We start from the raw sequence: 22,634 nt of genomic DNA, 5'->3' as shown, positions 1-22,634 counted from the left end.
ATCACTCAACCAATTATGCAATTTTACAATTATTCGACAAAATATCTGATTCTCTCTCGAAAAAAGAACACAATGTTGGGGTTTTTATGGACTTATCAAAAGCATTCGACACTATGGATCACCGCATTTTACTTTCTAAATTAAAGAGATATGGAATCAGGGGGGTTGTTTTCACTTGGTTCAAAGATTACTTAAGTAATCAACGCCATTATGTTTCTTTCAAATCAAAAACATCCAATATTTGTACTATGAAATGTGGAGTACCACAAGGATCGATTTTAGGTCCCTTGCTATTTTTGATTTATATGAATGATATTGTAAATGCATCTCGAGAATTAACATATGTTTTATTTGCAGACGATACAAATGTCTTCTATTCCCACAAAGACTTAAGTATACTCGTCCCGACACTTAATTTAGAATTAAAGAAATTATCAAAATGGTTTAAAGCTAATAAACTCTCCCTAAATATAAGCAAAACAAATTTTATGTATTTTAAACACATTCAAACTAAACATATGTTCCTTAATATATACATAGATGACATCCCTATCATTGAAAAACAAGAAACCAAATTTTTAGGTGTATGGATTGACTCAAATTTAACCTGGAACAGTCACATTCACAATATTTGCATGATGGCATCCAGAGGAATAGGAATTTTGTTTAGATTAAAATACTATATCTCCCAAAAATCATTATTTATGCTTTATAATTCGTTCGTTTTATCTCACTTATCTTACTGCAACTTAGTATGGGGGTATGGTAATAAGGTAAAAATAGAAAGGATTTTCCGTCTCCAAAAGAAAGCACTCCGCATATGTACTCATTCACATTTCATTGCACATACTGATCCAATATTTCACAACTTAAAAACATTGAAAATTGAAGATATTAACATTTACCAAACGGCCATATTTATGTTTAAATTTTCATCCAATACAATCCCGATTCCATTTCGCAATTTTTTTGTTTACAACAAAGACATTCACAATTATCCAACACGGCATTCAACAGATCTCCACTTAACCAACCCAAGAATATTACTCGCTCATAAGACGATACGCCACCGTGGCCCAGACATTTGGAATGCATTGCCTCATGATATAAAACAATGTACATCTCTCTATTCGTTTAAAGCTTCGTTGAAAAAATTTCTTATATCTAAGTATACCTAATTTAATTCACCTGCACTCACCCACATGCACACACTTGCACTTCTTTTTACCAATTTTTTTTATACCAATGTATATGTATGTATATATATATGTATATATATATATATATGTGGGTATATATATATAAATATATTTAAATCTTATATTTCGTGACGATCAACTTATCAAATATAATTTATGATGGTTTTCATGTAGCCCCCTCTCCTGGCTGCTATTGATTCAAGCACCTCTGTGCTTATAATAGCTGGCCCCTGTATTTTACCGAACTATATCACATGCTTAGGTATGATTTAATTATCAGTCTTGTTTGTATTATTTACATTGTATCTTTTAAATTGTCACATTTAATTTGTATTCATTCAATTATGTGAACATGTTAATCTATCATTGATTCCTGAATAAAATGCAGAAACTCCTGCAAAAAAAAAAATTAACATTCTTAGAAATGAATAGGGCAATATTTTGATTAAATCAAAACAATTGTGGTTTTTCTACAATATGTTTTAATTCACTAAAATAAGTCTAAAAACATCAAAGTATTAACTGGAAGAACATATAACATATTTTAACAGGACATATCATATTCTTCAAACTATTTAAAAATCCTGCTCAAATCAAGAGTGCTGTGACAGAATACAAGTCAAATCCTGTATAAGGTACATCATTTATTTTTCTGTATCCAGGAACCGAATATCAATTATCTTCATGATATTCATTGGAGCACACTATTTCATGTTTTGGGAATGGTTGATTTTTCACCCTACCCTCAAACCTTCCTTGATCCGTCAGACCATGGTGCATTGTGGTACAGACTTCCTCTTTGTACAGTATGCAAATAAATGATGTTGAAGTGACTGAGGAGGCATTCTCCTGTTAGTAATTGCAATCGTAATTGTAATAATAAAATTTTGGTTTCACAATAACTGCATAGTGAGAGACACTAATGGGATTTTGCCAAAAAAACAAACAAACTTGGTATCGACCATCAATTTATATCTTGCAAATAATTGTTGATCTGCTTCTTACAACAAGGAACTGTAAACTAATATGCTACAACCACAATCGAACTATCAAGTGTAAACTTCCAACAGAAATCTAATGTTGATTGAAATGTAAACTTTACAACAAAATGTATGCTTGTTTGTTTGAGTCAACATGGAAAACTATTGCTATCATAATTAAAAGCCATGAGTAATACACTTGGCTTGCCACACTCGAGTCATTCAAAAGATCTTTTGTAACATTGAAAATAGGTTTTATGAAATACTTTCCCGAAGTTGGAACCTTAATACCTGTTTGTTAACTTCTCCTTTTGATGGGATGGTATTCACATATGGTGGCTATGACGAGACAGACAAAGATGGAAATAGCGGAACCACCACAGAGTTTTCACAGATGGCTTTAATTACCAAAACAGGAAGAGAACATGATTCACCCTTGTAATATATTCACCAATTCTCCTGACTCTTGCAATTCCTGAAATAAAAAAAATAAAGAGAGTTTGAGAGCGAGAGAGGTAGAAAAAGAAGAGATAGAGAGAAAAGAAGAGAAAAGGGTAATTAGGATGGTAATATCATGAGAGAGAAAGGTATGTGCATGTGTGAGAAAGAGAGAGTGGAGTAAATTGGTTAGGGGGGGGGGGGGCAGATTAAAAAAAAAACAGTTTTGTATGTAATATAATGATCAAAGTGACTTGCAGGTGAACATGTAATTATACATGTACATCTAATTTTGAAACATGAAAATTGTGACTATAAAAGTCTAAGTGTAAAATATAAATCTATATATCTAATAATTCAAAGTAGCTAGTAAGAGTCAATACTTTCAAATGGTCAATCTTTGCAAAAGCAAATATGGTTAAGAGAGGAAGAAGCAAAGGAAATTGTAATACAGTCCGACCTCTCTTATCTGGACACGTTGGGACCAGCACTAATCCGGATAAGGGATTTATCCGGATCTAGGACACCCAATATCAAATACACGCAGCTGCGCTGCCGGTTGCCTCACCAGGCCAACGGCGGTAGCTACACTATTGTAGTGGGCGTACAGACAGTATTCACTGCAGTATCATTGTAGTGTTTTTACAGGAATGAAATCGATCGATGGCCAAAACTATTGGATAATTACCTGCTCAAATTACTAAGGAATACATCGAGCATACCTCGAAAGAAAGAGAATGACTCGATGAAACCAAGTTTTACAATTAGATCATCGCGACAGATATCGCAGCTTTGCAATGTCAGCCATTGTTACACTGACTGTAGGCTCAAACATGATAGATGGCACTGTCCGTATTGAGGCCTAACGTTAGCTAGCGAGACATGTGTCGTTTTTCCAGAGAAGCAAAAAGAGAAATGTGATTAAATGTTTGCACTGCACCTTGCTTTACTGGAAATAATCATGCCTAGTTCTTTTGGTGATTTGGGTGAGATAATTTCATGAAAATAATTTTTTGTAGGTTGACTATATTGGGAAATATATGTAATCAAAGTGAGATTACGTATAGGATATAGTTTAGATTGAAATCTCATTTCCACACGTACTAGATTGAATAAAATCTAGTATCGTCCGGATAATGGGGAGGCCGGATAAGAGAGGTCGGACTGTAGATACTTGAGAATATACTTCTGTTTATGACTAAGGAGATGCTGCCATTGAAATTATCCCAATACTGAAACATCACACCCACATCCATGCAGTGAGATATATTCAACCTGCAAAATATTCAAAATTCAGCATTGCTTACCTTAACAATATCCAATCCTCCAATTAGCTCACCGTTCACATAAAGCTGTGGATACGTTGGCCAATTAGAAAACGTTTTTAACCCCTGTCTGACCTCTTGGTCTTGGAGGATGTCGAATGTATCATATTTGATCCTTAAGGATAAACACAAATGAACAAGCACTGAGAATGATATTTTAATCACGAATATAGCATGCACGAAAAAAAATGACATAATGCAATATCAGGATTAATTTTGCAGTCATGTTTGGCTACGGTAGGTTTTCGAGTTCTTAGACACAGAACCTATTCCCCCCTCCCCTCCTCTCTCCTGTGAGAAAATTAATAAATCTTCTTTTGGGGTATAACCTCCATCCTAGTAAACTCCTTGAAAAGATGGAGGTACCATCATAAGTATTTTTTTTAAGAAATTATGATATAAAGCTCAACATCATCTCTCATAGTCTTATGAAAATTGTGTCAGAACGAGTGGGTATTCTAGCTGAACTAGAAATCAGACAAAAAAGTAGGCAAAATGGGTCAAATTATTAATAAGTAATGCAACTTGTGCTTTCTGTTTCTCGAGAAGTGGAAACAATTTAATTTTCCATTGTAAATCTGGGGCCCGTTGCATAAAACTTTTACCTGAGAAAACTCAGGTTGTTTTTACCAGAGTTTTTTGCCCTGTGTTAAAATCAATGGCAGAAATCAGACTAACCGTAGTTTTCAGTTTTTACTAGAGTTTTCTCAGGTAAAAAATTTTATGCAACAGGCCCCTGAATGGCTATCGTTCATAACTGAATACATGTTTTAAACAGTAGTAAATGAAATGTAATTAGACTATGCAGGATGAATAGAAGCCGAAATTTACTATCAGAAAATCGGACTGAAGGACTTTAGGAGCTTTTAATTGCTATCAGTAGCGGACCGTGACCAGGAGGAGACAAAGCATTGGGGGCACTGCATTGTCTGTGAACAATGCTGTGCTCCCCCAATGCTTTGTCTCCTCTGGGTCACGGTCCGCTACTGAGTGCTATTATAAATTTGTTATTTTAACAAGTTTTATGAAACAGACCCTTGGGGTCCGTACGTGTTAGCATACATACCCTGTGTCTGTGAGGATTGTAGTGATAGTCCTACTGAATCCACAGCGAGGTTCACCAGGATGTCCCTTCATGAAAAGCACTACCGGGGATCGATTGATCAGTCCCTTTAATCTGAGCAAAGACACACAATAAATATGATTGGTAAGCACCTAGAACATTACTTGGAATGGAATAAGGATACATAATATGCATTATGAATGTTGCTATCATTACCATTATGAATATTTCACTTGTATTACTCTGAACATCTCAGGCCCATTACGCAAAGACAATACACCTGATTTATGAAGCGCTATACAAAAACAGATTATAGTTATAATCATGATTAATCTGAAGGCAGAAAAAAGAGGGAAAAAAACCTTTGTCTTTTACCCATCCAACCCTAATAAAACCTGCATACTTTCAATCCTTAAATTCAAGTTTGACAAACAATAAAAAACAAAAAGAGGAAGATTCAAATTTTCTTCATACATTTTTTTTTTCGGTGACACCTTGTATCTGTTTGGTGTACAGCCACAATCCTGAATATATGTTTTATCATGCTGCACTTATGTATTACTAGTATCATGCCAGTATTTTTTCAGTCATAATAATGAGAGGCTAGATGGTCAGACGTTTAAGAGAATTTTAAGAGAACTATAGCGAGCTGTAATCTTGCTGAGTTACAAGAAAAGTTAAAACAATTTTCAGAATACCACCCCTGGTCTGATATCTAACCTGTCTTCCAAGTTTGCTTTCTTAGGGAGAGTCTGGTCAAGTTCCCCGCTAGCAGCTAGCTCCTTGATAATATCCAGTCCACCAATCAGCTCCCCGTTTACATACACCTGAGGATATGTTGGCCAATCAGAATACTTCTTTAATCCTGTGGACGAATCAAATGCAAACACAAATGTATGAATGAAAATTAAAAGGGAAATTCACCCTGACATAAGGTGGGTTGTAAAACAAAAATAAAAAGGAAAATACTAATAAAGCTTTGGTGAAAATCCATGAGAGAACAACAAAGATATTACCTTTTAATCTTGTAATTTAATGTATTCACATATAAGCAGCTCTCCACCATTCAAAGGACAAAAAGGTGGAAAAAATGTGAATATCAATAAAATACGAAAAGTAAAATAGGATAAAAAATTGCAAATACAATGAAAAAATAAACCAATAAAATCATATGCTTACGGTATACATCACTAACTCATGAAATAATGAATCTAACACATACCAATCAACAAACAAACTGAAAACCTAACTACGTTAAAAATTAACTAAGTAACAAAAAAACAAAGTAACTAAATAATTACTTGGTTACATACTAAATTTCTAACTAACTAACTAACTAACTATCCAACTAACCTACCAACTAACTAACCTTTTAACTAACAGATTAACTATCTATCTAAATTCTTACCTTGCCTTACTTCTTCATCGCCCAGGATATCAAACGTGCTGTAGTCAATCTTGTGTTCATCAAATAGTCCCATCAGTGTCCGGCTAAAGCCACATTTTGGCTCCTGTTGAGATCCTTTCACAAACGCAACACAGGGAGCGGCATTTATGAGTCTCTTTAACTTTGCATTTAGGTCCTACGCAGAAGGGAGAAATAAGCATTGTGGTTTTTTTTAAGAATCATTATTCTCAGCGAATGCAAAAATGACGTAGTGTACAGACACATTCATTTGTTGGACTAAAGAAAACTTAAATAGTCAAATTGAACATATTTTGCACTTCAGATGGTTTGAAAATTCTCTGACTTGTCAGTTATTAAAACAAACAGAAGGTAGTCATATGCATAATGCATACTTCACTGAAAAGTATGACTTCATCTGAGGGTACTACATCAGCCACAAATATCAAAACATTAGCCTGAATTCACATTGGTGGGGGGAGGGGGGGGGTTATTCCTTGGTCTAAAGCATGCAGAGCACAGTATACAGTGAACCCTACTTGATACTGGATGCATTTTTAGTTTTAGAACGTGAATGACTTCCATTTCATCTAAAAAAGTTCAAGTTTTGTTAAATATTCATGAAGAAAACATACAGCATAGTTCTAATTCTGTCAGACGCAAATTTGTCTACTTTTGATAAATCAACTCATCCCTTTAAAGCACTAATGACCTGTTTGCATTGAGTATACATTCATCCTTGATTCATTATATGGTTATCATACTCTGCTAAACGTATCATCTCTTTACTGTGGCATATGATGATTACAAGATAACTGTATAGTTTCCATACAGATTCAATTTCACTGTAGGGCCTACAATTTTGTTTATCTCTGATATATATTTCAAATTGAAGGATCATACCCTTTAAAAATCTGTAGGTTTAATGAACAAACAAGCGTAGGGACATTGTATGATCTTCGTAGAGCCTCTGTTTGGCTTTATCCTTAGCCCTCTTCGACACCCAAAATAAGAAATCATGCAATGGCTGCACACAAAGCAAACACAAAAATCATAGCCTGTAGCTGACTAAGATGCAACAAATAATAATAATAGGCATTTATATACCGCCATCTATCTAGAAATATTCTATCCCGAGGCGCGTTGTTATCATTATTATTACCCGGCTTTAACTCGAGCTGCCTCTCAGCGCTCATGCATTCAAGGAATTAATCCTGCCGGGTAGCCATTCACCTCACCTGGGTCGAGTGCAGCACAGTGTGGATAAATTTTTTGCTGAAGGAAATTACACCATGGTTGGGATTCGAACCCACGACCCTCTGTTTCAAAGTCAGAAGACTTATCCACTGGGCCACAACGCTCCATGCTCCAAATATTCAGGGATGATCATAGTAAATGTAATAAGGGATAAAACCGACCTCTTGAGGTGGTTGTGATGATGTAGGTAACATGACAGGACTGGCGTTAGGGTCTGCATGGTGTTGGACCATCTTGGTAAGCTTCGGTACATTAGCTCCATCTAATCTGTCTACTTCTTTCTTTCCCTGATAGAAGAACAAAAAAAATCATAAATCAACTGTAAAAGATAATAAAAAAAAAACAAGTGGAACGCTTCTGGCTGTCTCACCTGCATCATGCGATTCAATACAGCAGCAGTGCTGACTTTGAAAACTACTGTTATTCACAAAAAACACCATTCATATAATTGCTGACTGAGCAAATTTCATGGAACCTATGAAACACCCTCTTGTTCCCATGCAAATGGTAAAAAACTTTAAAAGAACCATGAAATTTACCATCCTGAATCTTTTTTCCTCCATAAATCTAACTACAAATGGCAAACTAAAAATGAAATCAGAGCAAAAAAAAAATCATAAAGGCTTGCAAGGCCAGTAACATAAAATAGTCAAATACATGGTCCATAGCGCCTTTCAAACCTACTCGCAAATAATTATTCTTTCTTTTTGACAGCACCGGTGACCGTGTTATGACATGGTCATGACATAATAATAATAAGGCATTTAGGAACGCTATACATAGTAGGGGAGACTGGGGTTAGTTGGAACATAGGGTAAGTTGAAACACTGTAAAATAAATTTATGCAATACTGCCCTCAATTTATTTCTATTGATAATACAACAGTGTTGAATCTTTATTGCAATAAATTGAGGGCAGTACTGCATAAATTTACTTTACAGGCTTTAAAGAAATTTACCATGTTTCAACTTACCCCATGTTCCAACTAACCCCGGTCTCCCCTACACTACATCATAGCGTTTACACTGAAGATCAATTTACAACACTTAAAAGCTACATCTATCCTGGATACAAGTACGTTTTCAACAGTTTCTTAAATCTAAGAAGAGAAGTTTCAGATCTTAATGTAATGGGAAGCTTGTTCCACTCTTTTGCAGCAGCAACAGTAAAACTACGTTCACTGGCCTTGCTTCGGGTTGTCTGATAGGTTAGTCAAAAATGATCTCCACCTGATAGGAAACCCTGGAACAATCGTACCTATATAAGCAGCAAACATTAAATCTTAATTTGGTCCAATTTCCGAAATTATTATTATGGGAAATTGTGTAGGGGGATATTGGAAGGAAGGAAGGAAGGAAGGAAGGGAAGAGAAGGGGAAAAGGGGAAGAGAAAGTGGAAAAGAAAAGAGAAGTGGGGAAGAGAGGTATAAAGAAAAATAAAAAAGGAAGAGGGAAAGGAGAGAAAGAGGGCTAGAGTGGAATCATGCAAACAATTATTTGCTGTTTGACTCACCTTGATTAAAATGAATGTGGGGACTGCAGCAATGCTGTACTCTTTAGAAATTTCTGGAAGTTCTTCAGCCTCAACCTAAAATATAAATGAAATATTAAAAAAAAGAGAAAAAAATCTTCAACGGAGGTTCCTCAGACATGCTTGAGTTAAAACAAACAATAAGCCCTTTCGCTGTATTACATTCCCACTAATAATAATCTGTGGTATATGTTTTTAATTACTAGTGAAGTTTCATTTGAAAACACAGTGCATGTAGGAAAAATCTCTTTTGAACAAAGCTAATGATATTATCATGGCTTTGAAACTTTGATACAGTATGATTAATTCTCCTTCATCATACTATCAAATTTCAAGTTTTAAGATGAATAGGAAACAATAAACACAATTTTTTTTAGGACTGCTTGGACAATTCACCAAACTTGCAGTGTGTACATCTCATGCTTGGATGAGCCCTGAACTTAAAACATCGTTTTCTCCTTAGTTTTTTTTATAGTAATAATAATATAGGTATATTTTCCCAGGGTAGCCACTTCAGTTTCGAAAACTGTTCTACCAGCGGGCCCTGCTATTATTATTACCCCGACTTTAGCTGAACTGCCTAGGCGCTCAAGCGTTCAAGGAATTTCTTCCTACCGGGTACCCACTCACTTCACTTGGATTGAGGGCAGCACAATGTGGATACATCTCTTGCTGAAGGAAATTAAGCCATGACTGCGATTCAAACCCACGACCCTCTGTTCCAAAGTCAGAAGACTAATCCACTGGGCCACAACGCTCCACAAAACACTCTCAATGAAATTCTTCCACATTCAATCAAGTATTTGTGTGGATTATTATTCTATACTAAATTTTGATAAGTTATATATCATTTTAAAACTTAGGACGTGCTTTTTCAAACTCAATCAAAATCTCAAAAATTCAATTAGGGCAAATTACACCTTATCTGGTTACCACATCCAACAGGGCTTCAATACTGAGGACATTAGATTCATGTATAAATGTAGACAGTGTCAGTTTCCCTCCTTCCATTTGTAAACAGCTCCCTTTGATGATCCGAGGCCCCCTAGAGTGTGATGTTACAAAGGCAGACTTACCGTTGAGAAGCAGACCTGTGGATGTTCCTTGGCCAGTTCAAGCATGACCTCATCCATCTGCTGGCACTGAGGAGCCCATTGCGCCCTGAAGTGAACCACTAATAGACCACTGAAAGAGAACAAAAAAATAATAGGTTTCATCGTCAATCATTCAAAAATATTTTGGTAATTGTACAATATCTGTCCCAGAAAGGAATTGCCAGCAGAACTTTCCTTCTGAACGCAGCAGGATAATTTATGGGCGTTTTGTTTTTATGTGAAGCAGTTGAGCTATATCAATCAACGGACACTCAGCCAGGCAATAAAAAACTGCATGCTTATTGCCTGAATGGCAATCAATTTACATGACAAACTAAAAGATAGCAGAGTAAACATTAGCACATCTTTCTAACATGCACTTCTGAAATAAATTTGATCGAGCATTCCCCCCCCCCCAAAAAAAATAGGGTTTTGAGATTTTGTCAGAACATGCGGAATGATTATTATCAATTTTTCACCATCTACGGGTAGTAAATGGTTTTCAACACATTGTTTGATTGCAGCGATTGAGGTACTCTGTTGATTGTTGAAAACTCTCTCCAATAAGGGAGACAACCTCCGATATTGGAGTTGCTTTGCAAATGGATTGATTGATTGATTGATTTTATTTTATTTCTGCATTCACATCAATGTCAGAATTACAAAATACATATATATACAATATTTACAAAGGTTATAACAAAATAATAACAGTCGCATAGTATAAATATTGTAAATAAATATTAACAAAAAAAGATGTGTCATATATTTTTTCAAAACAAGATTATAAATGAATGCAGGAGACCACCATCGTGAGCGATTAGGCTTGATGATGATGGAGGCCTCATAAAAGGTACGTAATAGTTCTTCATTGATCAAGTGGGTGCTGTGCAGGTGTAGGTGCAGGTGCGGCAAAGAGCAGTTGAAATATTACGTTTAAGTGGGGGCTGCGTAAGATGTAATAATAAAACGTTTAATGTTAGCTTTCAAGGAGTAGATTGTTAAACATGATTTGATATTGTCTGGAAGATTGTTCCAAATATCGGGACCGTGATGTCGAATGGATTTGTGGGTTATTAATAATTTTGGGTTAGTGAGGTGGAGGTTTCCAGATATGCGGGTTGGGTAGGAATGGACAGACCTGTTGAATCTAAACATATTATTAAAAGACTGGGGAAGTTGATTGTTAAAATACTTAAACATGAATACAGCAATTTGAATCTTATTAATATCAAAGATTTTTAATGTTTTGAGTCTGTGAAACAATGGGTCAGTATGAGCCAAGTAATGTGAGCCTGTACATATACGGATAGCTCTTTTTTGTAGTTTAAATATAGAGTTTAGTTTAGAAGAGCCACAGTTTGCCCAAACGATATTGCAGTATGATATATATGGAAGAACTAACGAATTGTATAATAAGAATAAAGTTTTATGAGGAAGAAGGAATTTTAACTTTGAAACGATTCCAATACTTTTTGAAACGCACATTGTAACATGGTGTATGTGTTGGTTCCAAGAGAGAAATTCATCCATAATTACACCTAAAAATTTTGAATTGGTTTTCTGTTCTAAAGGCGTACCGTCAATGTTAATGTAAATCGGTGTGTTGATATTATGAGATTGATGTCTGAAATACATAAAATGTGTCTTTTTTGTATTTAAAGAAAGTTTGTTGGCCTTAAACCAGTTAGACACCTTGTACATTTCACGATTTACTACATTGTTTAATGAATTAAGGTCTTGATGAGAATAAAATATATTTGTATCGTCAGCAAATAAGACAAATGACAAAATAGAGGAGGTTTTTATAATATCATTAATATAGAGTAAAAATAAAAGAGGACCTAAAATCGACCCCTGGGGAACACCACATTGAACTAAAAGAGAATCAGAGTCATTATTATTAAAAGTGACATATTGCTTTCGATTATTCAAGTAATCTTTGAACCATAAGAGAGATTGGCCTCGTATTCCATAATGATTGAGTTTGGAGAGTAAAATATCGTGGTTAAGAGTATCAAACGCTTTACTTAAATCACAAAAAATACCAATTACGTGTTCTTTATTTGCTATGGCATTACTTATTTTGTCATAAATTTGAAGTAAAGCTGAGTCTGTTGAATAATTTTTCCTAAAACCATATTGATTCGAATTTAGAATATTGTGTTTGTTGATAAATTTGTAAAGTCTTGTGTATACTATTTTTTCTAGAATTTTTGATATTGTTGGAAGTAAAGAGATGGGACGGTAATTACTTATTTCGTGAGGATTGTCTTTCTTAAAAATTGGATTGACTTTAGCTATCTTAAATAAATCTGGGAAAACGCCTTGAGATAAGGAGTTATTAAATATGTGAGCCAAGGGGCTAGCAAGAGGGTGAATTATTTGCTTAAGTAAAAACATACTGATGCCATCAGACCCAGAAGATCTAGAATTGTGAAGGGTACGGGCAATGTTGACAATTTCAGAAGGATTTGTTGGGGTTAGAAAAAGAGACTCCTGATTTGGATCTGACAGATAATCTGTATAATGTGCATTGGGAGTATTTATTTTATTTGCTAATTCGGGTCCGATATTCGTAAAAAAAGAATTGAATGAGTTTGCATAAAGACTGGGATGAAGTATTTTAGATCCATTAAGAGTAATGTTATCATTGGGTGGGGGGTGGGTTTTTGTACCCAAGACTTCTTTAATAATTTTCCAAGTTATATTTGTATTTCCACTGGCATTATTTATTTTGTTAGTATAGTGCAATTTTCGGGATATTCGAATCAATTTAGTTAGTTTATTACGATATATTTTATATGTTTTTAAGGAATTATCAGTTGGATTGCGCAAATGGGACTTATAGAGTCGATTGCGTGTCTGTATTGACTTCAGTAGACCTTTTGTTATCCAAGGATTTTGGGGTTTATTACGTTGGGTTTTAGCTTTACTTAAAGGGATATTTTTTTCATAATAATGTTTTAATTTATTATTAAAGTGATTGTAAGCAATATTGGGATTTACTTCATGGTAAACGTCTTCCCAATCTTCTAAAAATAAGTCTTGCTTTAATAGTTCTATATTTTGTTTAGATTCTTTACGATAAAAATATTCTTTTTTGGATTTTGGGTAAGATAGTTTACATTTACAAGTTAAAAATATAGGTAGGTGGTCCGAAACTTCAGAACAGAGGATCCCTCCGATAGCTTTGCTATTATGGACGTTCGAAAAAATGTTATCAATCTGAGTTGATGAATTTAAATTAATTCTGGTGGGTTTATTAATGATAGAAAGGAAGCCAAATGAGTACATCAATTTCATGAAATTAGTTGCATTATTATTATCGGTTGAGGGCAAGAAGTTAATATTAAAATCACCGAGTAGAAAAATATGTTTGTTTTCATCCCCTATTTTATAAAGAAATTGTTCTAATTCATCATGAAAGAGGTCTGTATTTGAATTAGGGGGTCTATAAACTAATCCTATTATAATGTTTTTGGAACTAGTATTTTCGATCTCTATGAACAAAGACTCTGCATGAGATAATTTTGCATCAGAACGAACTGTGAATTTAAGATTATGTGAAATATAAAAGGCAACACCACCACCTCTTCTTTCTTTACGGTCTGTCCTTATTAAATTATAATTAGGTAGATTAAAAATATCTGGGGAATTTTCATGTAACCATGTTTCGGTTAAGCCAATTACGGAAAAGGGAAAGTTGTTTAATGAGTGTAACAGGTTAACTAAATATTCAAAGTTCTTATTTATACTTCGTATGTTTGCATGAAAAAGTGAAATATTGTCTGAAGTATTATTAAATTTGTTTTTAAATTCTTGCGGAGTGTAATATTTGCTATCTTGTGAATTCTCAATAATAATGTCTGGGGTAAAGGTATGTGACTCAGACAGGGGGGCGTGAAAATGTAAAGTACCGGAGGTTTGGAGAGAGGTCAACTGCAAGTGTGCAAGTGGTGCAGGTGATTATGTGTGTGCGTGAATGTGTGTTCATGTTTGAAAGTGGTGCTCGTGTATCAGCAATTGGAACATAATATACAAGTACAAAATGAATAAGACCCATCTTGGTCAATGATGAATAGGCAGAAGAGCAAAGCCCGACCACCAAAAAAAAATACAATAAAACAATTTCAGCAGCAATACTTAGAATTTACAAAGGGGGAATCGAGACAAGACATAATTAACAAACAAAGCCTAAATTCAGCTGTATCGAACATTTGATTATTTACAGTGGTTTCTATCGGTAAAAAATACTGTTTTGAAAGGACATGAATTGGTATGCTTGAGAGATAAATATCAAGAAAAATTAAAAGAAAGAAGGGGAAAAGGCAAACATGAAGCCAGATCCATTAACCAGAAACGATTAGGTTTCTCACATCTTAGAAAAACAAAATACTGCTAAGACAGTCATAAAACAAACAAATAAAAGTTTGTTTAAGTTTGCACTGTAGTAAATGTTGTAGTACAAAAAACAAACAAACAATTGATTTAAATAATGATAAGCACTGTCAAAGAGACTAGTGGGGACTACAAGGTCAGTGGCTGCACGAACCCGCCAACTATTGTTTAATAGAAAGTTTCATTGAGGAGTGGGAAGTGATCAGTGGTGCATAACCATGCCTGATTGAAACCTGGGGATGTGATAAAGCAAATTAATTACGTGAAATGAAGGTACAGTACAAACTTTCAGCATATCTTCACCAGCAGATCGTTTACAAGTCAAATAATGAATTTGAGTATCCACTTTGAGACAATGCTTAATTGGATAGAGACATTAAGCGTTTGGTACACAAAAGGGTTGGTGTAAATATAGGGATGAATTCGATGAGTGGCGGGAAAAAAATACTATATGGAAAAATGTTAAGTACATGACTAAAGATAATGGAACAACCATGTAGTTGAAAGGACATAATAATGCACAGTTTATACACTGTATTAGCGTAATCAACATACATTAAAGAACAGATTTTCACCTTCTCTCTCCCTTTCTTTTAATCAAAGGATTAAAGCAATTGAATTAACAAATTTTCGTCTAATAACAATATAAACAATAAAAGGTTGTTTTATGAATACCGTTGAAGAATGTAATTACAGTACAAGTACAAAAAGTTCACTTGCGGTATTCTGGTTGTTGCTAGCTGTACATAAACTTCATTACGTAATGATTTGTATAGGGACAGAGAACAGAACAAAGAATGATTAGGCAAAGGTCAATGAGGTTTGCCCATGGTCAGTCGTCATGTTCTTACATGCTCATGTATCCAGCAATAATAATCATGGACAATTTGGTAGGCGGGGAATGATCGGTGGTGCATGATAATCACGCCTACGTGAAACCTGTGGATGTAATAATTCAAGGTGATTGCATGCATTGAGGTGTAAAATAATAGAGAACAACCTTTCATTAAATAAAATATGCTAATCGTATCTTTTCTGACAGTTTAAAAGTCCAAGAATGAATTTCGTCATCCAATTTGGAACAAAGCTTAATTGGATAGAGAAAGATAAAGCGATTGATACACAAAAGGTGGGCCGTATGTAGGGATGAACTGAGAAGTGGCGGGAAAAATACTCTATGAAGGAATGTTAAGTACGAGACTAAAAGTAATTGTTCCAACCAGGTAGTTGAAATGACATATTGTACAGTTTGTATAAGTATAATCAACACACTGGCAATGATACATGAAAGGGTAAAATGTTTCTCTTCTCTTTCCCTTTTTGAAAGTATTTTCCTTGTAATAGGAAAAACACAATAAAGGTTGTTTTACGAATAAAACATGCAACGTTGAAGAATGTAATTACAGTGCAAGTACAAAAGAAGTTTGTTTCTGTTATACAGATTGTCATTAGACTTTGCAGTATGCATTATGTAATGAATTTTGCCATTGTAAACGGAAAGAGAAGAGAAATAAATAAAAAGATTAGGCAAGGTCTATTCAGTTAGCCAAGGGTCAACAGTCATATTCTTATACATGCTCGTATGTCAACCAAATCTTTTATATAAAAGAAAAAACCGTTTAAAATATTTTGACATGTCAATCGTAAACTAATTTGGAACAATGCTTAATTGGATTGAGAGATTAAGCGGTTGACATACAAGTCATGCAAGTTGTGTGCGTATGAAGGGATGAAATTGGAGAAATGGCGGGAAAAAAAAATACTTAAAGAATGTTAAGTACGATAATGGTTCAATCATTGTAGTTCAATAGACATACAGTTGTATAAGCATAGTCAACATACTGACAATGATACATGAATGATACGTAATGAATTTTGCCTTTGTAAATGGAAAGAGAAGAGAAATAAATAAAAAGGTCAATGCAGTTAGCCCAGGGTCAACAGTCATATTCTTATAGACATGGATAAAGGTCAACTCAGCATTTAAGACAACCCGGCCCTGCTGAAAAAATAAAGTGCGAGGTTCAAGCTTTCCATCGTAAAAACTAACCCTATAATAATGTTGATAATAACAGCCCTTTATTCGACATGGCACATCAAGTGATCAAAAGTCAATGTGTGGAAGAGCCGCTGGATTTAGCTGCTCCGCACTTGATATGCAACCTGGGATCCGTTTCATGAAAGTTGTCAGCACTGACACGTTGTCTTTCTCCGACAGTTACCATAGCAACAGTCAGACGCAAGTGCTTCTTAGCCAATTAAAACCAAGGATTTCACTGAAATAGTCAGCACTGACCATTTTAGTCAGTGCTGAAAACTTTGATGGAAGTCAGTGTTCAGTGTTTTGATTTTGATTTGCCATTTTGAAAATACTGTACAGTCCCAAATTCGTGAGAACATTTGATTTGCAACCTTGAAACAAAAACCACCAATTTCTCCATTTCTAGCGCATTTTTCAGCAATCACGCTTTTTAAATCTGAGCTAAGCCGTCATGTGCACTGGAAATATGATGCAGATTCTAATTTTCAAGAGCAAAATTTGATTTTCAAAGGCGATTTTGGAGTTGAAATCTGACTCTCCTGTGCTGTGGCAAGGAAAATGTAATAGTGGCTTTGAGGCTTAGCGTGTTACAATATTTATGGTGTGTTTTGTGCTGTGTTAATATTTGTTGACATTAGTGATTTGGCCTACATGTAGTAACTTACTAATGCTAAAATAAATGTAATTCCTGGAAAATTGTTTGGAAGATGAGAAATGACATAATCGACACTGAGTAAAGTGCCCAAATATCGGACAAAAATTACTTCATCTCCCTCCCCACAACTACAGGAATCTGCACTGGTGGGGGACTTGCATGCAGGTGATACATGAACTTACCTTCTATTGAAGTTGCAAATACAGTAGACCAAGGTTGCAGCTCAAAAAAATATTTCTGGTGTTAAATCCAAGGGTAAAATCTTTGATTTTTATTTCCAAAGATTCTTATGAACCTTGCTAATTTTGTATCTTTTGAAAAAGCGCTTAATAAGAAGTAATTATTATCATTATTTTTTTAACACGCATGCATTGCTTTTCAGAACAAAGTAGCTCACAGCTGAGCAAAGGCGTCTGATGTTTAGAGCTGAAAGAGTTCCGTTTGGCACTCATTCAATGAACAATGTTATGATATAACCTTGTTCTCTGTTGGTACTTCATGTGTGGCAAAAATAAGGTTGGCAATGTTTGGCTTATTTTCTCTTTTTCTTTGGGACAAATGCTTGATTGTTTGACACTGTCAGATATTATTACAGCTAATCATCATATAACTTGGCTCTGAAGTAAATTTGATTCTTTTAATTACATTTTCGTATTAAAAAATTTTCTTGCCATATTACTTTCCACCAATAGAGGGCGTACACAAAAATATGCCCAAAATTCAAGTTTTTTTAGTGCTCTGGTGAATACAAAAATTGATCCTATGTTATTCATGAAAAGTAAATTGCAGATGTGATTGTAAGGAAATTAGTATTTTGGTCACAAAAGTGTTATTTTAATGATTTTTTAAAGTGTGTGTGTTGTGTACTGCATTGGCATACCATAATCCTACCTGTATATTCCCTACAGGCAGGATATTATATACTGATATATCAAAATTATTGAGAGTAATAATAAAAATCAGTATGAATTTGCCCAGCTGAAATCAAGCAATTATTTTGGGATTTAGAGCGTGATGTAAATCGCAAAAAAGTGATTGCAGCGCACAACTTTTACATGTCCGATAATTGGAAAGCTTGTCCGATGTTTGGTAAAAACAAAATTCTAGTAGTAAGTAAATAATTCCCATTTACTATATTTTGTCCTATTCTATTTTTTTATGATGTTAATATTTAACATTTGTACCACAGAAATACACAAATTTCTTATTTAGTTTAATGACTGACTTTTTGTTTTGGTCCAATTATGCTGTCGCTAAGGTTGATTTTACTAGAACAGAAAATTAAAAACAAAACACCCAAGGAAGGGCGCAGTTCTGCAGCATTTTGCGTTCCAGCATTCACTTATCAACAATCAAAGAGATTGTCAGATGGTACTTCTATCTACAGAACCGAACTGGCAGGCATCATGCTGGCCCTTGATTGGCTACACCAGCTAGATAACCTCTATGTAGGTACTGTTATTTTCACAGACTCCTTTAGTGCTTTACTGGCATTAAAAATAACAAAGAAGAAAATTTCATTTCGGAAATACTACTAAGTTTGTCCCATCTAAAATTGTAAAATATTGATGTTAGTTTTTATTGGATCCCCTCCCACTGTGGAATAATAGGTAATGAACGTGCCAATTTTCATGTAAAGCAGCTCTCAACAAACCCATAGAAATAACAAATTACTTATGTACTTCTGAAGTGAATAATATTTTAAAGATAATTTCTTTTAATCAATGGCAGTCCAGATGGCAAAACTCCCCTAACACCCAATATCGAGTAATCCAAAAGTCGGTCTTACAAACACTGACTTGCTCATTAGAACGAGCAAGAGAAAAGATATTCCATCGACTCCGATTAGGTCATATAGTACTAAATGAAGATCTCTGGCGAATGAAAACACACCCTATGGGACAGTGCAATTCATGTACGGAGAAAGAAACAATTGAACACTACATTGTAAAATGCCCTAAGTATGTAATGGAAAGGTCAATGCTTCTTGTCGAGGCAAACATCACCAATCCTGAGGAAATCCTTAGGCTCCTGAATTCTCAGGACCCTGGTGTCCAAAATGCACTGTTTTGTTTCGTTCTTTGAACGAAACACTTCCAAAAAGAATAATTCGATATTTTTTTCTTTTCTTTCTTTCTTTATCCGTGAAGGAAAGAGAGAAAAATATCTATCTGATTAGTATCTAATTACTTATTTTCTCACATAGATACATGTATTTGTGTATATATATGTCATTTATGAGTATGATGACCACATAAGATGATGGTCATTGTTCTATTTATTTTAGAATAAGATATATCTATCTTCTCTCTAGGTTATACTCCTTGTATTTAGGCCAAGTAAAAAAAGAAAGTAGTTGGCCGTCCGGGTTTTTCAAGAGCAATGATGAGGGAGGTCCTTACTATTTGCTATCTTACTATTTTTTTTAAAACAAGGAGGCATTTTCTTGGCCCGATTTTTGACATCAGTGATGAGGGAGGCCCTTACTAAAGTATTTACTATTTTTTTTGCTATTTTTTATTCAAATCATTGTCAGGCCATGTCAAGCTCCAATTATGTGATCGATGCATGCTCAATATTAATAATAAATCAGTAGAACATAAATATCTACGATTGATTGTAAATCTATGGAAAATGTATTATGCGATAAAAATCTATTGATGTTATTACTGATGTACATGTATACTGGTACTGTATTTTTGTAAAACAGAATGTTCATGTCAAGTGAATAATTTAAACATTCTATATTAATATATAGGTAAGGGTAAAAATAATGTATGGGGGGGGGGTTCATTTTTATTACCATGGTCATGTTCAGTTTTCCAGAGCCAATCTTTTCTTTAGCTCTGGGCCAGGGCTCTGGGCATGGTTTTGCATCGCAGTTTCCAGCTGCTTGTTCGTTTACATAATGTTTAATACTGTTCAATTTTTATTCATTCTTTATATTGATATTGAATATTCAATGCATTGCCTGCTAAAGTTTGAAAACTCGACAGAAAATTCAATTCATTTCACAAATTCACATGTGCCAGCAGTCACATCATCCCAGCACACATGCATTCAGCCAACAGAGCATAGAGATGTATATCTCCATGCAACAGAGTCACACAGACAATCACCGTAACACACAAAAATACAGGCGCTATCACTCACCAAAAAACCCCGCTGAAATACAAATTACGTCACTGAAATTGATCTATCTGCGCCATATTTCCAAAGCACACGACGGATTAGTTCAGATTCAGGAAGTGGGGTCCCTGAAAATGCACTAAAAATGAAGAAATCTGTGATCTTTTCTGAGCTTGCAAACTTTATTTTCTCGCTAATTTATGAAGTATCTTCAAATTTCCAATAAAAAAAAAAATCTTGCAGTTACGGCGATATCGGACTTTGCAATTGTTTTTGAAGTTGTGAGAGAGATCCCAGAGCACATGAGAGCAAATCACTCGCCAATCTTGTGATTTTTTTTGCGATTCAGCAGTCATAAAAATAGTAAATATCAAGAAAATTGATGCTGCAATCAAAATGGAAAGAGGGCACGGACGAGAAACATCACATTTTTTTTTAGAAAATAGTAAATATAAAAAAAATTTAATGCGGCGGCCAAAATACATGCGCGCGAGGACGATCAACTACTTTCTTTTTTTACTTGGCCTTAGTAGAGCTTAGAATCCATTTTGAAACAAAAAAGAAGAGAAAAAAAGAAAGACAAAGGAAAGAAAGAGAAAATGAAAGGAAAAAGAAAAGAAAGAATGGAAGGAAGAGGAGAAGAAATGAAAGGAAAATAGAATATTAAGATAAAGAAATGGAAGGAAACAAAAAGATGCATGTGTGTATCTTGTTTACTAACACCATCTCCATGTCCATCTAACTTTACCTTGATTTAACAATGCACCATTTCATTTATTAAAGCCCTCATTTTGGATGCCCCCATAAATTTTGAATCATCCGAATCTCCCCATATCAAATTTTATCTTTCTTCTTTACAAAACAAAACGGACACATATATAATTGATTGGTATATGCGAGATCATTTCACGGGAAAAGATTCTTTAACAGTTTATTTCTCTATTTTTTTTCCAAGTTACATGACTATATATGGTATCCCAAAGGGAGCCCCCTGTCTACACCGGAGAGGCAGGTCGATGTCTGGACAGTGTCATTAGAAGGGACGGGATCATGCAGTAACCTGTATCAGAATTTAGATACGAAATTACGATAGTCTTTAGAATAATAATAATTAGAAAAAAAACAAAGAAAGAAGGAGAGGAACGATTTTAAAGGACATGTCGAAGAAAAGAAATAAAATAATACTAGGCCTCACGAGTTGGCGGTAATGGCCAAATCGTGGTTTTGGAAACCACTCATAGATTTGTGTACGCGCATTTGTGTACAAAGTGAATGGAGGTGGAAATAGGGAACCGTGCGTGCGACTGAATAAAGCGCTGCTGTATGAAGTGAATGGTGGTTACCTATATCACGATAATGCCGCGGTAATAGTCAAATATGACTGGTCGCCATTAATATCCAACAAACAACAACATTGCCATGATTGCACACACTGTGTCATGTCTGGATCTGTGACACAACTTCATAAACAATCGCAACTTGAACAAGACATGAAAATGAACACATGGGGCAATGAACGTGATGAGTAAAGCATTTTAAAGTTTTTAAATGGGTGTCAAAAGTCTGAGACTGAATGCATACCTGACAGTTTGGTCTACTTCTTTTCCGAAGTCCTCCACACTCTTGACCGAAATAAGTTCTGCCATTTCAATACCAAAAAGATGATTTATCAGGTCTGCGTGGGAGTCCGTGCTCAATCTGTACAACTTTGCTTGATGCTGCAGTAAATGAATTGCGCAATAATGGCCTGCGCTGCTGAGCTGCGCCTCGCAGGTCCGATCCGGCGGCCGCGCCGGTCGGTCGCGATCGCGGGCCGGGCTTGCTCGCCAGTCCGCCGGATCGGGGGGGGGGGGGGGGGGGGGGGGGGGGGGGAGGTAGCGATGTCGGAGGGCAATCACTGTAAGTAGTCACGAAAAAGAAGCATATAGGCCCTATGTCACTACGTGAAATTATAAAAGCTCAAATTGTGAGGAATTATATTTGGTGTATTATACTGACTTAGAAGATATTTCAGTATCCTTCCCCTAATTAAAGGGGCTGTTAACCCTGAAGAAAAAGTTTGTTGTAAAAATAGCAGAAAAAAATTGATGAAGGTTTGAGGAAAATCCATTAAAGAT

General features: G+C 35.0%; 1 protein-coding gene across 1 annotated transcript; it reads right to left on the bottom strand.

Moving 5' to 3' along the window:
- Positions 1–1,664: 1,664 nt before the first annotated feature.
- On the bottom strand, positions 1,665–22,234 carry LOC121424798 (glutaredoxin-3-like). The gene is made up of 9 exons (XM_041620578.1): positions 22,099–22,234; positions 10,274–10,382; positions 9,180–9,254; positions 7,829–7,954; positions 6,414–6,588; positions 5,726–5,870; positions 5,009–5,119; positions 3,925–4,057; positions 1,665–2,654 (listed from the first exon to the last, which is right to left on the bottom strand). The coding sequence occupies exons 1-9, from the start codon at positions 22,161–22,163 to the stop codon at positions 2,610–2,612; spliced, it is 984 nt and encodes a 327-aa protein (XP_041476512.1). The 5' UTR covers positions 22,164–22,234; the 3' UTR covers positions 1,665–2,609.
- Between the last annotated feature and the right edge of the window lie 400 nt (positions 22,235–22,634).

Source organism: Lytechinus variegatus, chromosome 12 (assembly GCF_018143015.1).
Source record: "Lytechinus variegatus isolate NC3 chromosome 12, Lvar_3.0, whole genome shotgun sequence".
Classification (NCBI taxonomy): domain Eukaryota; kingdom Metazoa; phylum Echinodermata; class Echinoidea; order Temnopleuroida; family Toxopneustidae; genus Lytechinus; species Lytechinus variegatus.
The sequence above is the reverse complement of the archived record's forward strand: the minus strand, read 5'-3'. Positions and strand labels throughout refer to the sequence as shown.

What these genes read in the sequence shown, in the direction of transcription:
- LOC121424798 (XM_041620578.1), bottom strand. Translation starts at nt 22,163, where the DNA reads ATGGCAGAACTTATTTCGGTCAAGAGTGTGGAGGACTTCGGAAAAGAA. An exon ending in ACAATCCTCACAGACACAGG is followed by an intron (nt 4,058 to 5,008) that starts GTATGTATGCTA and finishes TTTATCCTTAAG; the next exon opens with GATCAAATATGATACATTCG. An exon ending in GAGGATTGGATATTGTTAAG is followed by an intron (nt 2,655 to 3,924) that starts GTAAGCAATGCT and finishes TTTTTATTTCAG; the next exon opens with GAATTGCAAGAGTCAGGAGA.